Consider the following 17,773-nt stretch of genomic DNA (forward strand, 5'->3'; position numbering starts at 1 on the left):
GAGTCACAGCAGCACCCTGCATGGGCACGCCCAGAAAATAAGGGCCTCAAGAGAGTGGTTGTCCGTGGTTGATACTGGCCTTTTCCATGTGAGACAGGAGGTTGAGTGCCACAGTGGTGAATCAAGATCTCATTTTAAGCCCAAGAGGAGCCATTTTCAAGGATCTCGTGTGGAGAGTCCTTTGAGCAGATGTTTTGCCACGTGGTGGTGCCCACTAGATGATGCCCTGGTTCTCTCTGTCCTCAGAATCCGGACTCTGACAAACTCTCCTGTTCAGATGTATCCACACAACAAAATCTTCAGGCTTTTTTTTTTCTTTTTTTTTTTTTTAAATATATCTTGGACTTCCATTTTGAGAGAGTTTGAGCCTTACCCTGGAATGAAATTATACACAGCCTACTATGTACTTAACACAATCATAATTGGGTTTAATTGTTCTGAAGCACCACATCAGTGATTATGTGAGAACGGTGACCGAGGCAGCTGGGAGCAGAATCCCCATGCTGGTCTGGTTTGGTTTCTTGTTCACCTTTCCTGACTGATGGCTGCTTATGTGGCCAACCCCACTGGCCTGGTTGCCAAATATAAACTTCTGATTGATCTGGTTGGACTCGGTGGGGTACAAAGAGAGAACAACTTTAATTTCTTTCCCCCAACCATTCCCTTCAGCTGGTTATACGGTCCCTTACCATCCCTGGATCATGTCCTGTGTGGATCCAACAGCTTTCCTGTCAGTATCTGGTGTTGGAAGAGTCTCCTTTTCCTGTATTACAAACTCTCCCCTGATCAAAATCAATCTAAATTTCTCACCAAATTCGAAATGTTTGTCTCCCGCACAGCTCCGTTCAGCTCAGAGTAAGCCCTGTGATGTCTTTCCCTCTCTGGAGGCCGCCAGTGGCCTCTGCTAGGCCGGGCAGGAAGGTGAGATGAAGAAAAAGAGGACATCAGTGCCCTCTGGGTGGCATTAGGATCATTCTCAAGAGCGATGTGAAGATCGAACTATTCTTTACAAGTCAGGTGGCACATAGCAAGCTCTCAGTAAACGGGAACAATATCTGAATTTCTGAGGAGTCGTCTCACTTCCTCCAACTAGATTGGGTGTCAGTTCGTCTTGCTAGTCCAGATATGGCTCCCTGCCACCATCTGCCTGGCCTGCAGGGCTCTCTTTGATGACACTTAGCCAATCTTGAGCGCCATTATCTTATTTACTCCTGACAACGGATCCTACAGAATAGGTATTATTATCGCTCCCATTTACAGGTAACAAAACCGAAGCTCACAGAGTTTGAGTCATTTGCACAGGGTCAGTTTGTAAATAGCAGAACTGGGATTTAACCCAGGCTTGTGTGATTCCAAAGCCTGCATGAGTCCTACCACTCATGTTACTCCGTGACCTCCTTGCCCTTTGTCCTGTCTTTGTTCCCTCTGCCAATGACTCTCTTCACTCTGGACATAATAGGGCATCTCTTTGAGTGAAGTCACTTCCTGCTTGGAGTGCACCCTGGAAATGGGTCCCCCACTGCTCAGTAGAATGACACTTCCTGTGTTGCATCATAATAAGTCCCCACAGCAGCCGCTTTGGTAATACTGACTCCCTCCATTTTCTTTCTACTACTTTTTAAGCTACGTAAAGTTGCGTTTTCACGAAAAGCATCCAGTTAGCGTCGCTTCAGCATCAATCTCGCACCCAACACTGGATTAGTCATGAAGGGTAAGGTGTTTTCTGATCTTCGGCCTTGGATCTATTTTGAGAGATAAGATACGTAAACAAAAATTTCCAGCAATGCCAAGATGTATGGAGTAGGTGAAGGAGTACAGGGAGTCAGTACCTTAGGAGCTCAAAGGCAAGAGCAGTCTGCTGGCTGGTGGATGCAAAGGTTAAGGGTCTGGGAGAGCAGGTAGTAGAAGGTTGCCTGGGAAACGCTGGGCTGGTGCTGAGCCTTGAAAGCCGGGTGGAATTGGGATAGGTGAAGGCGAAGAGGACGTGTCTGGTGTGTTTGCAGCAAGCAGGATGCGGGCGCCTGGAGAGGCAGGAACCCAGCATGGGTGCAGGGACATGTTCTTCCAAAGGAGCCTCTCTTTTACAACCACGAGCCTCTTTGCTCCCTGCTTGGGGGATTTTTATGACCCCATCCATCTGTTTGCAGTCAGGTTTGCTTTGAAATTCAAAAGCTGAAAGGGAAGTGCTATATTGGAGCCAGAGCGGGCTGGGCAGCTGTCTCTGAGAAGGAGGGAGTGGCTTCATGGCGCATAAACCACAGCAGGCAAAGCACCTCTTCTTGTAGGCCTGCGTTCCTGGGAAGCCTGGGAGCAGGAGTGCTTGAAGGGGTGGGGGACGATCAGTTCCCTGGAGGAACTTCTCACACGGGTCTGAGCTGGCAGCCTGTGTGCCCGGCAGCAGGCAGCCCCCCGCAGATGGAGGCCGAGCCTGGACATTCAGGGTTCCTTCAGTGGGGGCTTCGTGCCTGCTCCGGATCTGGCGGCCCATGTTTGTTTCTCTTTCCTGCTCTGGCTGACGGGCCCGGGCCCGCTAGGAGAGTTGGCTCAGTCCTCCGTGCCTCCTGAATTTCCTGGCCCCGCTACACCCCCTGCATTCCTCAGGAGCCTCAGTAGCCCAGAGAGACAAAACTTTTTTCCATCTTCTTGAACAAAAGACTTTTAGTGACAGTCGTTGATCAACCCCAAATCCACAGTAGGACTTCCAAAGAGTCAGGGCTTCAGGCCCCTGACTTCCCTCAGCCCCACATGCCCTAAGGCCACTTTCTAGCTAATGGCCTTTGCCCGGCCCAGACCCCTCCTCTACCACATGTCCTCACCTTTCCCAACAGGCACACAGCCAGCAGAAGTCGGTATCCATCTCTCTGGGAAAATCCCCCCCGGTGGCTCCTTCTAACCCTCCCATGGCTGCTCTCTCTGCCCCCATTTTAAACACCCGTGAGCCTTTTCTCCACGCCACAAGCCACCACATACCTGGGCGTGCCTTTGGACCTCTGTTTAAAGATGGGCTCTGCTCGAATGTGTCTGAGGTGCCAGAGGAGGCATCCGGGGTCGGGTGAAGGCTGTTAGCTAGGAGGTGGTCTTAAGGATGCGGGGCTGAGGGAGGTCTGGGGTCTGTAGTACGGCTTGGAAATCCCTACTGTACATTTTGGATTTGATCGATGTGGAGCTGGAGCTCCTGCGCCCTGGAGAAGTCAATGGCCCTTCTACAAGACAGTCAGGCTGCTGGGCTGCAAACCGTTAATGGTGGCAGCAAGTCGGTGAGCTTTAGCATGTGGCCCAAACCAACGCTTTAGAGCAGGTGTTTCAAAGCCGAGGAGCTGAGTTGAGAGGTTGGAGGGTGGAGGAAGATCTTGACGTTCCAGCCTAGAAAAGCTAGGAGACTCTTTAAAGATCATCTGCTCTAAGTTCTGCTTTTTTCACATGGGGAAACTGAACTTCAAGAAGGGGGTGTCATTGGCCTAATGTTACAATCAGGTCCATGGCAGAGCAGGACTGAAACCCACTTTGGGGCTTGAATTAGCCATAATCTTCCACTTACACCCCTTGGGGTCCCTGAGTGAAGATTGGGGGATGGTAGAAGTTCAGGGCACACGCCCCTTTCCTCTTTCAACCCTCATAATAATGCGCATTGATGTTGCCTTTGCAGAAATGAAGCACTTCTGACCCGTCGTCTCAGTCACCATTACAAGCTACAAAGTAAGTTATCTTCATCCCCATTTCCGGGACGAGGCAAATAAGAATGAAGGTTAAGGGACATGCCCGATGAAAGGTGACCAGTAAGCAGCCAAAGGGAGTCTTGGGCTCAGGCCCGTTGCTCTTTGCAATGTATCACTCTACCTCCCTGCTCCTTGAAGGGTGCTACTCTCTTTTGGAAAATCAGGCAGAAAAGGCTGGAGTAGAAAATAAGGTAAAAGGACGTTAGCTGAAGATCCTAGGATCTGGCACAATCTCTCAGGACTTCTCATTTTTCATGGGTGAAAGAAATACGTAGAGCAGGGTTTCTTAGCCCTTCCAGGTTCAATGTCCCATTTTATTACAAATATTTTATAATGTCCCTTTCTATACTGACATATCCTAGGCCCTCATGGTAACTCTGTGGGATCAGGGCTATCCTCTCGCATGCTGCTGATGGGAAAACTGGGACTCAGTGGGAGGATGAGATTAGGCCCAGGGCATCAGGCTTTTACACAACTTCATGCCACTTGGTGCTAAAGCTTCCTGGGCGGACTGCTGTCCCCAGGGCAAAGTCCAGTGCCACAGCTGGCAAGTGACAGCCTCTCACACCGGACCCCAGCCACCACCCGAGCCCAGCCTCCTGCCACAACCTTCCCTGCACGCTCTAGGTCCGAAGCCAGTGGGTCCCTTCAGTTAGGTCCCCAGGGATGCACTGTTCGTCTCCTCCACCCCCACCTCTCCTGAGAACTCAGGCGCGGGACCAGTCTCAGGCATAGACTGCGGTGTGAGAATCAGCTCCTGAGAGCCGGCCCCCCTCCTTCTCTGCCCCTCTTCCTATCTCGCCCTAGGCCAGGACCCACCCACCCCTACCACCTCACAGGGAAGCCAGGGTGGTTAGCAAGGCCACAGATCCATCAAAGACGATAATGCTGGCATGCCCTGACTTTTTTGTGGCAGGCATGGCTCTCAGCACCCTGCGTGAGTTAGCTCACCGAATCCTTGGGCGACCGCACACCAGAGAGCTCCAGGGATGTGCTTAGGGTCACACAGCTGACCGCTGGCTCCCGTTGGCTCCCTGATACTGTACCAATTCCTAGATGTGCGCAGCAAGTGGTCCGGGCCTGCCCTGGCTCATCTCTCTGGCCATATCGTCCCCAGCTGCCACCTTGCACCCTGCTCCCGGGCACGCCGCAGCATCTGCAGGCCCCCGGCTTCTTGCGGGCTGATCTCTGCTGCCTGCCTGAGTGGCAATCACAGTTAACCTGTGTGCTGGGCCTTGGTTTCCAAAGCATTTTTACCTGCACCATCTCATTAAAACCTCACTGTAACCTGTGCCAGAAGCAATTTTAGTATCCTCATTAAAGAGATGGGGAAAAAGACACTGAGAGGGGAAGGCGATGCCCAGGGCCAGGCCCCCCGGCTCCCTGATGACCAGCCATACCCCAGGCTGAGCCTGGACAGTCCTGGTGGGGAGAGGGACAGGGGATGAAGAGCGAGGGGCTGTTCTACTGAGTCTGGGGAGCCAGGCAGGCCCTGGAAGCAGTTCGTGTTGTCAAGTTTCCCTGGGAGGAGTAGAGGGCTTGCTCCCAGGGCCTTCCCCTAGGGGTCCCTACGTCCTGCCCCCCAACTCCCGCCCCGTCCCAGCCTCTGTCCCAGGCCCCAGGCTCTTTGGAGAACCTGATGTGTTCCCATTCCGGTGGGCCTGACCCTCCGCCTTGACCTTGTCTCTGACTGCTCGTTCCTTCTCCCCATTCCACCTCTCCAGCACCGTCGGTCTCTCTCTCCTCAGTCCCTGGCTCCTTCTCTGGATCCTCACCCCGTCTTTCTGTGTATTGTTCCTTTTCTTCCCCAGTTCCTCCCTCCCCCCTCCCCCCACCCCTTATTGCCACCCCCTTCAGCCCCTTCCATCCTTCCAGAGTCTTGGGGAAGACAGGAGGATGAGAGTTAAGAAGTGTCCTTCGGGCGCTTGCCTGGGGGCTGGTGTGTCCAGGTCAGAGATGTTATCGTTCTTTTCTTGTGACTGATCAGGGAGGAAGAAATGGAAAATATGAAAAAAGAAAACACAAGAACTGTTTGTAGCCCAGAACCAACATGAAAAAGGTTTTATGAATATTTTCTGAAAATAATCTCTTTTTACGGTGCCGTAACAGCGGCCGGCCCAGCTCGCCTGGCCCCACGGAGCCCGGCCCGGCCCCGGTCAGCCAGGTCAGGGTGCGCTCTCTGCTGTGGCAGGCCTGGAAGTAGTGATGTCGGGGAGGCTTTCCTGCCTGGCTCAGGGAACCCTGGAGCTCCCATAGCCCTTAGCCCACGGAAGCCCATGGCCCATCTACGCTTAGTTTTTCTGTCTACCTGTAGCCCGGATGTGGCTCAGGCATTCCTGCTCCAGCATGCCTGGTTAGGATCATCCTGGACTCCCAGCGCTGTGGCTGAGGTCCAAGCCCTCCTGGAGTCCCTGAATTCCCGGGGGCTCTCACTCCTGTGCCCTTCTTGGCCTCCAGCTCCCTGTCGTTGACCTTGCCACATCTGCCTCACACCATGCCGACCTGGCCATGAAATCAGCCCCCTTCCGTGGTTCTCCCCATCCCAGATCTTTACAAGCGGCGGGGAATGTTCTGGAGATTGGCAGGGCAGATGGGGCTGGGGTTCCCACGGCAGCCAGGAAAACGACCGCCATCTGCAGGTTTTCTCCCCAGTGGGAAGGCCTCGTTCCCACCGCCCTCGGTGCCTCTCCATCTTCCTCACTCCTCGCCCCTCCTCCTTCCTTCTCTCCATTCCTGCTTTCTCTTGCCCTCCTTTTCAGGAACAAAATGATGAAACTCCTCCCTTGAGCATAAGGAGTATCTTCCCTCCCCCTCCTGTGAAAGGGGGAGGTGTAGTTTTCCTTTCTACCTCAAACCCCCGTGAGGCAGTCTTCCAGAGGTGTTGCTCTTTCTCAGAGGGATTTAGTGAACACAAGTTGCTCCTCCTTCCATGCAAAAGAGGAGACTGAGGTCCGGAGAGGGGCAGAGCTCGCCCAAGGCCACACAAGCAGACCACGGCAGAGCCGAAGCTGTGGTCCTCATTGCAGGGGTGCGGGGGGCGGGCAGGGTACTGTCTGACGGTGCAGCTGAAAGGTTTGGCGGCAGGGCTGCAGACGTCCAGGGGTGGGAAGGAGGGCATCAAGGAATAGAAAGATGGATAAGGAGTGAGGGCACAGAGGTATGTACAAGACAGCAACAGGGACAGGTAGAGGAGAGGGAGATAGAGATGGCCTTGGCCAGCCTCTACGCTGCGGTGGGAATCTCTTCTCCATTGAGAGTTACCCCGTCACACACCTCCCGTGCCAGAGAACTTACTACCTCCTCAGCACTGTGACCTGGTTGTGGGGTGGGGTGTGGGGGACAGGATGTATGGGCCGCTAGGGACAGCTCCTGGGAGCTGGAAACTTCCCGCGGCTTCCCCCACGGGCTCAGCTCTGAGTTTTGTATCTGTACAGAGAAGCCTCCTGTCTGGAGCGGCTCTGCAGAGATTTGGGGCTGAGACAGGGTTCCCCTGCATCCAACGCTCGAATATGAGACCGGGCAGCCTGGCTCTCTCCAGTAGAGCACGTCAGCGGGAGCCAGCTCAGAGCAAGGGACTCGGTCTGTCAGGGCAGGAGGGGGCGTTGGGGCTCCCAGGTTAGGAAGCGCAGACCCTCGAGTGTACTGCGTACAAACACTTGAGTGTTCCCTCTTGCCACCTGCTTGTCCCCTTAGTCACCCATTCTATCGTTTCTGAGACCCCGTTCCTGGCCACAGCTTGTCCTGCAGGGAGCACTTCACGTGAGGACTATGTCTCCCAAGGAAGGGCAAGGGCTCACTCTCCCACTGGGCTTCTAGGCAGGTAGAGGCAGGAGCTTCATTTCATGAAAGCAGCTGGTGTGTGAGGGCCAGAGGACACGGGGGTCACAGGCCACAGCAGGACTTCTCAGACCACTGGTATCAACCCCGCAGACCAGTGTGGCTGCGCGGGGCAGGGAGCAGGCGAGGGCCCTTCGTGCACCTCCATCCAGAGTCGGGTGGGTGGGACGGAGGTCTCGCCGGCCTCCACGACGAGAAAGAGGCTCGTGGCACGGGGCCACGGATGGGTCCCGACCTAGCCCACCTGGCCTGCGCGATGGGGACGCAGACACCCCCTCGCCCTCCTCACCGGCCGAGCCCACACGTGGCAGCTCAGCACAGCCGAGTGAAAGCGAACACAATAGTCTTGGGGCTTGACTCCTTGGCGCTCCAGTCTGGCTCCAGCATTTACAAGCTATGTGATTGTGGTCAGGTTAAACTCTCTGCGTCCCAACTCCTTCATCTGTAAAATAGAGACAGCGGGGAGTAGTCGTGACAAAGAAACGGTTTCGGGCTCGTGAATGTCTAGAACACTGTTTGTGCATCACAAATGCGCGCTACGCGTTAGCTCCGGCCGTATCGTCTGTATTACCTTTTTCTGGAGGTGGGTCCCACACGGCCGGTCCGTGTAACTCTTGGTAGGAGCCGGCGAGAACGCGTCGACCACGGCCAGCGAACCACCTCTGGTGAAGGCCCTGTGGTTTCAGAACACGGGGAGGCTTCTCCCGCTCCCAGTGTCTCAGGACCTGCCCCCTCTCCCAAGGCCCAGGGGTGAAGTCTTCCCTCTGGGAACTTGTGCAGGAGCACCATCTGGAGAGCCCAGCCCGCTGACGCTTGAACTATGACGTCGGTTGTGATAGAGAAGGAGGCTTTTAATCGGTTTTCCCGGGGCGCCTGGGTGGCGCAGTCGGTTAGGCATCCGACTTCAGCCAGGTCACGATCTCGCGGTCCGTGAGTTCGAGCCCCGCGTCAGGCTCTGGGCTGATGGCTCAGAGACTGGAGCCTGTTTCCGATTCTGTGTCTCCCTCTCTCTCTGCCCCTCCCCCGTTCATGCTCTGTCTCTCTCTGTCCCAAAAATAAATAAAAACGTGGAAAAAAAAATTTTTAATCGGTTTTCCCTCCCGTTCTTCTTCCTCTCCTTCCTCCTTGACTCCACCGTTCTTCCACGGGTACCCACTAGCTGTCAAGTCCTGTGCTCGGGGCTGAGAACTCAGAGATGAACAGCCACGGTCCTGGCCCAGGAAGGGGAGGGGAAGGGCAGGCACATCGTGTCATTTGAGCACAAGCCAGGTGCACAGGGAGCAGGTGCTGTGGGAACAGGGTGGGGGAGGGGGAGGAGTGGCTACCTCCGCTCAGGAGCCTAGGCTTCCTGGAGCCGACACCACCAGGTCCGGGCCACGCAGGATGTGTAGGAGCTCCACAGAGCAATGAGCAAGGAGCGGGGGAGGTGCGGAGGGATGGGCAGTGCTGGGGACCAGCATGTGTGAAGGCGAGGGGCGGTGAAGGCTAGGATGAATTTAGGAAACATGGAGGGAGGCAGTAATGGGGGTGTTGAATACCAGGAAAGGAATCGGAAAACTGAGAACTTCACGGTAGAGATGCTTCATGCCGGGAAGGGGCCAGGTCACAGAGGGCCTGGTGGGAGGGGGAGGGGACTGCGGAGCACAGCTGTAGGTGGCAGTGGTTCAGGAGAGGGCTGAGACGCCTGGGCTGGGGTGGAGCAGTGGGGGTGGAAAGAGGGGGAAGGTGAATAAGGAAGAATTGGTTGGTCTTGGTGAGTGAGGGAGTGAGGGAAATGGGGCCCTGAGGGTGAACCCCAGATCCCAGCTTTGTGGCTCACGTGGGCAACTCCTTCCCTGGCCCCGTGGGCAGCTCATTCTGGCTGGACAGGGCTATCTGGATCCCACTTGGCCTGAGGCCTCTCCAGTCACTGGACCCCTGCCCACGCCACCCTCCCAGAATCTGCCCAAGTTTTTGTATGGAAAATGGGCCCGTTCCACCTCCTCCAAACCACTGCCTCCGGTCTTGGACCTCCAGAGGTGATTTCCCCAGATGTTCCCCGGCAGGAGACGGGAGCCACCAGCACACAGAGACACCATCCCGCGGAGTTCATATGTCTTTTATTAATATATTACGCTACAAAAATATTTTTGGCAAAATAACATTAATAGCATCTTTCTTTGTCTTCTGTATTCTTAAAGGACTCTTCATGACAAATCACAGAGGTGAGGGGAAGAGGTGGTTACAAGAACAACATCACCAGTATCTTTCAAATACACTAAGAGCTGAAGCTTGTGTCACATAATGAGTCAGCAGGGGACCTTCTGCAATCTCTTTGAGGCCCGGGAATGGGGCAGGAGCTCTGTCTGCCCCTCCTCTGAGCTGGAACCTCCCTTGGCTAGGAGTCAGGCCCTGCTGCCCCAGCCACTGGGGCCCAAGACGTCCCACAGCCTCGCCGGAAATGTCTGAGACTCGGGTCCCATCCAAAGCCCACTTTGCCCGCAGCGGGTCTGGGGACGGAGCAACCCTTAAGGTACGCTACTCCACCACCTTTCCTGCCTGTGACATAGTCCCAATCCCAAAGCGGCCCGTGGGGCCTGGGAGGAAAGCCGATCGCTGAGCCAAAAGGGCGGTGGCCCCTCACCTTCATGGGGCCCTGAGATTGCACACAGCACTCCTGCGTGCTAGAACAGCACAGGCAGGAAACTAGGTCTCCATTTAACAGATGAGGAAATGGAGGCTCAGAAAGGAGCAGAGACTTGCCCAAGGTCACCCAGCAACGTGAAGGAGTATCCAGAGCACCTCTGGAGAGGAAGAGCCAACGTTTGGATAAAGGATGGGGAGATCCGAGGGCGGGTTGATGCTCCCCAGAAAGGGCCAGATAGGGGGTCAGTCAGTCCTCACGGCTCATCTCTTCCCTCCCCACATGCTTGAGAGCAGGGAGGGAAGCAGCTCCGGGCTGGGGCCAGGGGCCCTGGGTTCCAGTCCAGCCCTCCCCCACCACCCACAGCCCCCCCTGCCTTAGGGTAGCAGGCAGGCCTGCCAATTCACGTCAGGCCTGGCTGGGCTGCTGAAGAACGGGGGTGTGAGGCTGGACTGATTCCTGAACCCTACTGGTTTAGACGGCCAGCCCGGGTGATATTTTTGGCTGCTTAGATTAATTTTTGGAAAAATAACAATGTTCAAAGAACCTGAGCATTACAGAGCCAGGAGGGACCCTCAATGTCATCTACACCAGTCTCTTGCCAAGACTTCAGCTCTCGTGCCACATCTCCAGCCAGCGGGCCTACTGCCCTGCTCACACCTCTTCTGACAGGAAACTCACCACCTGCAGGGGACAGCTTTGGCTTTGTAGAGATTATTCCTCTAGCAGAGCTAAGGTCCGTCTCTCTCCTTTCCTCTCTTCATTCCTTTCATCCTCCTTCTCTCTCTACACATCTCCTGAGTGCCCCCTTCATGTCAGGCGAGGATACGAAGATGAATTTACGTGACCCCTGCCATCAAGGAGCTCACAGTCTGATAGGAGAGCAGGTACACTATTACACAGTTTCAACACTGATCAGTGGGTGTTGTGATAGATGCGAAAAAAGCACAGGAGAATCACAGGGGGCTTCCTGGAGGAAGTGCTATCTGAGTTAATCGTCAAAAAATGAGGATCTGGGGAAAGATAAGGGAGTTTCCAGGTCCAGGAAACATCTGTCTATTCTAGAAATGACAAATAGGATGGCTGGCAGAGTCAGCAGGGTCTGATCACGGAGGGTCTGGAAGGCCAGGCCGAGGGCTTCCGTTCTTATCCCACACTTGCTATCACCGGCCCCAGTTCTGTTCTCACCACACAGGATACCATCAAAGCTGCAATGCCCAGGTGGAACTTCTCTTGGCCTTCCAGGTGGTTTTCACAAACTTTCCTTGTGGTGGAGGACTGTTCTTTGGGATCCATTGTGACAACGGCACCGGGCTGGAGACTGGGCAGGCAGAACAAGGGTCCTGAGCCCTGAGGCTTGCGCAAGTCTAGCTGAGGCTAGGCAGGAGATGACAGAGCATTTCATATGAGAAAAATCAGCTCGTGGTTATTTGGTGCAAAGGTAAACTTTCCAGTCAGTGCAAGTTTCCACGCTTCATAGACTCCGGATCTTTGAATCTCAGTGCTGGAGGGGCCCTTGGTGGCCCTTTGCAGCTCCCGGCAGCCTAACGTCTCCATTCTCCCTGCCTTCACCTGGCTGCTGGTGCACCAGAGCAGCCTGGAGGAAAACCAGAAGTGCATGGCCATGCTGACAGCTCCCCGAACGCCCCTGGGTCATTTGGTCAGTTTTCCTGAGACACAGGGGACCTAGGGCCACCACTAACATGCTGCCTAATCCCAGACAGGTCACTTAACCCACTGGGTCTCAGTCCTTCCATCTTCTCTGCCACCTGAAGGTCAAACACAAAAGCCGTAAGAAAGGTACACAGATGCTCTCAGAGCAACAGGGGACTTTACGAGGCTAGACACGTAGAACGTGCCGGAAAAAAATGTCAGCAGTGGTGGACAGATCGTGCAAAGTGTGTAAGTGGCTACTGACGGAGTGGTGGTTCCCTGGCTCGGGATGAGAGAATTCCAGTGCCCCAGCTAAGCGGATTTCCACAGACGCCTCAGGTCTTCTGGGACATGAGTCAGCAAGCTCAGTTCATTTCAAACACTGGCCGGTGGGTGGGCCTCAGGGATCGGTGAACTTAGGCTGTAGATGTCGGGTCGACATGGGCTGTGGCCTGTCCCGTTGGCACATGCCTACCTAATCAGCCCGCCTACCCTTCTGCCGCCATCCATCTTTCTCTAAACACTTGAGTGCTTGCTTGAGGGAAAGTTTGGAATCTCCCAGTCTGTCCAGAGGAGGGATCTGGGGAAGGTGAGGGCTGAGTCTGTCTGTGGTCAGGGGCCTAGATAGGAGAACCTCTAAAGTTGCTTCTAGGAACGTAGGACTGGTCTGCTTGTTCCATCGCGATGATGAGGAGTTCGTCCGGGACAGGCAAGGTGCATAGATTAGGCCCCAGCACAGAGCCTGGCACTGTGTGTGCTCGATAGTCACACACTGTGTTAATTTACCTCTTTGGCCCCACGCCTGGCACAGATCTGGGCATGTAGTCAGGTACCTGGACTGTTTACCCAAATGCTTCATCTTTAATTAACCCCAAGCTCTATCAGGGTGCATCTCATGCCACACTCTGCCCTGAACAGAGGGAAATCTGGCCTATGTATTTCTAATTCCTTTACACTTATCTCATCCAAAGAGTGCTCTGCACGATCTGTCTGATGTCCAACAGGCCTTCTGTGCCTGCTTTATAAGTCAGCTAAACCCTTTCCCACTCAGAAATAGGAAGTCACATTTCTGCCAAAGATAAACGGACTCCAGCCCTGGTTGGGGTCAAGTTCAGTTTATAGCGTGGTGCCCATGGGGCCCGCTGGACCCTCTGAAGCAGATCTCGGGGCTCCTGCCAGATCTCAAGCTCAAACACGTCCATCCAGGGCTGAGATGAAAAGAATTTAGCTGCTGGCCTAGATGCTCATGGCACTTCTGACCATCCAATAAGCTGCCCAGAATTCCATCTCAGGAGGGAGACAGCTGCTGGACTGGGCATAACGGCATTGGGTCTAATCAGCCAATGCCAGGCCTGCCGGGAAAACCCACGGTGCGGTGATGCTGTGTAGCACGGGGCTCGGAGTCAGCAGACCTGGGACTCCATATTACTCTTACTGGTATTATCTGTCAAATGAGGGGCCCTTTCTGCTCTCAGTTTCCCAAAGTCTGTGAGGAGTTAGGGCTGGAAGGCAGCTAACCTCAGGCCTTTGCTTTCTCAGCTACCGCCTTGGAGGCAGAGGAGGGAGGTCAGTCTCTCTGAGTCTCAGTTTCCTGCCTGCCCCATTTGGCTGCTCTGCCTCCCCGACTCCCCACCCCACAGCCTCTCATTTGATAGGAAAGCCTCTCATTGTCTCCGAGATAAGACAAGTTGGGGCATGAGACACGTGGCACAGGCTGTTGCTAGAGTCCTTTGTTCAGAGGGGCCAACATGAGTGACTGTGGCCAAGTGGTCTCTTTGGCTGGAGCAAGAAGCTTGTGCTGGCCCATTTGGGTGAGATCTGCCTTCCCTGAAGCTTCTCTGTGCAGAGAGAACATGGCAAAATATGGCCCAGGGACAAGCATCATTTCTGAATCATGCTGGTCTGGGGCCACGTCCCAGCTAAGTGACCTTGAGCAAGTCTGTTGATCTATTTGAGGGGCTCAGTTTCCTCATCTGTGAAATGGGGACAATCACATTTCACAGAACTGGCATGAGGATCAGTGATAAAGTGAGTGTGCAAAGTGCCTGCCACGATGCAGTCTTTGGATAAATGGTGGCCTTCATTAGGGTTATTATTACCATGTGACTCCTAGAGCCCCTGTCCCTACTATGCCCACTCCTGTCCTTTGGCCCAGCTCACTCTGTTTGGCTATGACTTCAACAGGTTCTTCTGTAAGCCAAGCTTACAGAAGATGAATGATGCCAGAACAGAGAGGTCTGGATTCACATCCTGGACCTCCCACTTGCTGCATGACCTTGGGCAACCACCTTCCTCTCTTTGGATCTCAATGTAACCATTTGACACATAGGGCTGGGGGATGACCTCCCTCAGCGCCAACATCCCTCCCCTCCTCCTGTGCTTTGGTCAAAACACTTACCAAGAACTCTGGAGGGCCAGTTCACAGACACTCAGGGTTTTCAAAATAGCAGCATTCTTTTCCTAAAGTATCTTCCCACCCTAGGATGCATCCACGGGAGGGAAGGATCGTCGGCGTTCACATCTCTGGCTCCCCAATCCAGCTTCACAAAAGCTAAGCCTGTCTGCCCGCCCCTCTCTCTGAGGACCCCGTGGCGGGAGAAGCCAAACCGAGGCACCGGAGGCTTCTGCCGATCTAGGAGCAAGCCGGTTAAAAGCCACGGTCTGCATGAGGTTGCAGGTGTCCTGGCAGCCTGGGTTCCCTTCCTGGGTTGGTGTTGGGGCTAATTAAAGGGTTAACATAGGCCACATAAAAATAGTTTTATCGGTAGAATAAATACATTTTTCTTTTTTAATATGGACACATATTTTACAAAAGAGCCCCATAGCACTATGGGAAATTAAGATCCTTCTACAAAAAAGAAGATGTAACTCGGGTACGATAAAGCTCTAATGTTCTAACGGATCCCATCTGGACTGCCCACAAGGTGTCAGGCACCCTGGAGGTGGTGGCACGGGCAGTGGGGTGTGGCCGCAGACCCTCCTGTGGTTTCTCTGGCTTCTCTGCACTGGTGACCAAGGTCAGGAGGGCCCAAGGGTGTGCAGAAGGAGGGAGGCTGTGATGCTGCCCAGGATGGCAAGGAGGAGGCCCAGGGCAGGCTGTAGGCGGTGGGGCGCTGAGCTGCCGGTGGGCCCCTGCTCTTCCTGCTGCTGAAGCCGCTCTGAGAGCTGCAAGGGTGGCCCTGCGGTCCCGGAGCTGTGCGTGGGCTGCAGCGGCAGCGGGGGTGGCGAGGCGGCCGTGCTGGAGGGAGACAGAGAGCAGAGAACCATGGAGTCACCTGTCAGTAGCCTCATCCTGGGATCTGGCCTTGGGTTCCGAGGCGACAGTGAATCTGTTTTCTTCTCATGTCATTTATTTATTTATTATTATTGTTTAGTGTTTTTTCATTTGTTTTGAGAGAGAAAGAGAGAGAGAGAGAGAGAGAGAGAGAATCCCAAGTAGGCTCTGTGCTGTCAGCACAGAGCCCGATGCGGGACTCAATCTCACAAACCATGAGATCATGACCTGAGCTGAAATCAAGTCGGATGCTTAACCAGCTGAGCCACCCAGACGCCCCTCTGTTTTCTTCTCAGAAAATGGAGAAGGAGACAAGGGGCCGGGCAGGGAAAGTGAGTGGCCCAGAGCCACACAGCCAGCCGGCTGGGTTCCCGAGGCCTCACGGGTAACAGCCTGAGATGGGTTCCAGGGTAGAAAGAATTACAGTGCCGTGAAGGAGCTGGGTCTGGGGTCCCACTGGGGCAATCAGCTTCCACACCTGTGTCCTCAGGTGCCATCTTGCGCCCTCCCCTCCCGCTGGAGATAAACAGGAAACAAAACACCGCCAAACCCCACCATCTCCTGGCCCTGGTGATCACAGCTACCAGTTATGGAGAGTCTCTCTGGCCTCAAAACAAACCTTCACAGTGGGGCTCATCACCCTCTTCACCAGATGAGAAAGCTGGGGCTCAGGGATAGATGGCACCAGGTCCCAGGGGGAGGGGGCAGCACCCCCTGGGAAGGAGCCCTGGGTCAGCTGCCTTTTACACAAACACAGGGAGTCTTAGTGAAAGGTGTGATCCTTCATGGACTTATAAACATAGAATCCGGTTTTGGAGGCAATGGGTGAGATTGTTGGCTGAAGAGAACCTATGAAAGAGAGAGGGAGGGAGAGACGGAGAAATAAAGAGAGATTAAGTACAGAACAAACAGGCCGGCTGAGGCCAGGGCCGGGTGTCGCAGGGAAGTGGAGGGAAGGGCAGGGCCAGGTGATTGGCTCAAGTTCTGGAAAGAGATAGGAGATGATGAACAAAGAGAGGGAGGGGACTGAGTAAGAGAGGGGTCAAGGAAAGATAAGGACAGAGGCATAACAAAGAGAAGCCACAGGGGGAGAAGCCTCCAGGATGAAGAAAGAGGTGGGGCCCCAGGGGCGTTGGGCCCACACCTGCTCTAGTGGAGCCCTGGCAGGGGAGGCAGAGAGAGGATCCAGCAAGTTCCATCACAGCACAGGGGCCCCATCCAGGGCAGGGCCAGGAAAGCCTCCCGGAGGAGGTGACAGCAGCCAGCTGTGAAGTCAGAGTCGAGCCTGCACGTGGCTAAGGGTGCTCCTGGCGGTCAGAGAAGTACTTACTCTGGCTGGCGGCAGCTCTGTGCCAGCGCTTTGCACACATTAACCTCTAATCCTCATGGCAACACTACGAGGCAGGTCCGATCTAATCCCTGCGTTACTTACGAAGAAAACGAGGCACGAAGAGGTTAAGTAACGTGCTCCAGGACTCACAGCAAGGCTGGGATCTGAACTGGGCACACAGTAGGTGCCCCCCAGCACTTGATGCGCAGGCAGGAGGCTTGCCCCTCCCCGGGTGTCGTGGTGCGGGCAGCCTCTCCCCTGCGTGACACGGCCCCCTTTCCAGAGCTTACTGCCCCTGCCCAGTACGCCGCTCACTTGCTGGGTGAGCAGGGAGCCCCCTGCCTTGCCGGGGCCTGCGCTTCCATGTGCTAGGACAGGGTTGCTGCATCATGTGAGCTCTGTAATCATCACCACCACGGTCCAGCCCCACTGCCATCCCGGCCGGATGTCTCTTACGCAGCCTGGCTCGGCCTCAGGGCTGGGGCCTCTGCTCTGGGAGCGGGCGTCCACATGCCCTCGGTCGAGGAGGAGGTCCTCGCTCCCTGGCCCGTCCTCCTTCTCCGCTCCTGGTCATGCTCCAGCCACAAGAACATGCCACATCCTCACACGAGGCTCTCCTCGACCTGGTGGCTACAGCCGCCACGTGTGTTCCTCAGTCTTTAGAAACTCCCAGAGCAGCGATCAGAAAAGGAGGGAACAAAAGTGTGTCATATGCCCCACGCACAGAAGGAAGATGCTCCTGGATAGACGGTGTGCCTGTGGAACAGGAGAGGAGGGCAGACCAGGTGGCTCTGAATGTCCCTCATAACCCACAACATCTGGGGTGATGCCCACTCGTAGCAGCCCACAGAGCCCCCAGACCTCGCGCCATCTGGTGCCGGCCGGCCTCAGCTTTCCGGGCTCTGCCGGCACACACCACCCTCTGCGGTCGCATCGACGGTCCCGCTGCCATTTCCCGTCCACCTTCGAAGGCCTGGCCCAGCGGCGCCCCCCTGTGGAGGCCCCGGGGAGAGTGAAGTTGCCCACCAAACCTCGCACGTGTCCCACTGATCCCGCTGTGTCACCCGCAGGTAACTACGTGTGCACGGGAGGCTTGAGCGGGCTTCCGGACGCGAGGCGCTCACAGCAGTGCCTGGCACGCGGTGGGCACGCTACGTGGCACTGGCCACCTTTGGCGCCGTTATTAGCATGCTTGTGTCTGCCTCTCCCGCTACCAGCGTCTTCCCTTTGGGAAGCGCCTCCCCTGAGCCAGCAGACACTGTGATGCTGTACGCGTGTCATCTCATTATCTCCATTTCTAAGGTGAAGAGACAGCCTGAAGGGGATTAGGATACAGAGGT

The 17,773-nt window shown here is 55.1% G+C and overlaps 1 protein-coding gene and 1 long non-coding RNA gene across 2 annotated transcripts in view; one reads left to right on the forward strand and one right to left on the reverse strand.

Moving 5' to 3' along the window:
- The first annotated feature begins 1,518 nt into the window (after positions 1–1,518).
- Positions 1,519–14,707, forward strand: LOC147577994 (uncharacterized). Its single transcript, XR_015254688.1, has 4 exons — positions 1,519–1,711; positions 3,647–3,696; positions 9,734–10,065; positions 14,312–14,707. It is a non-coding gene; the product is annotated as an uncharacterized LOC147577994 (long non-coding RNA).
- TRABD2B (TraB domain containing 2B) overlaps positions 14,586–17,773 on the reverse strand; it is a 213,795-nt gene continuing 210,607 nt past the window's right edge. Inside the window, exon 7 of the mRNA XM_086716915.1 lies at positions 14,586–15,067. Within this exon, the coding sequence (XP_086573041.1) occupies positions 14,848–15,067 (220 nt within the window). The 3' untranslated portion in view covers positions 14,586–14,847. The remainder of the gene's footprint in view (positions 15,068–17,773) is intronic.

Source organism: Puma concolor, chromosome C1, assembly GCF_028749965.1.
Source record: "Puma concolor isolate L17-30 chromosome C1, mPumCon1.1.hap2, whole genome shotgun sequence".
Lineage (NCBI taxonomy): Eukaryota > Metazoa > Chordata > Mammalia > Carnivora > Felidae > Puma > Puma concolor.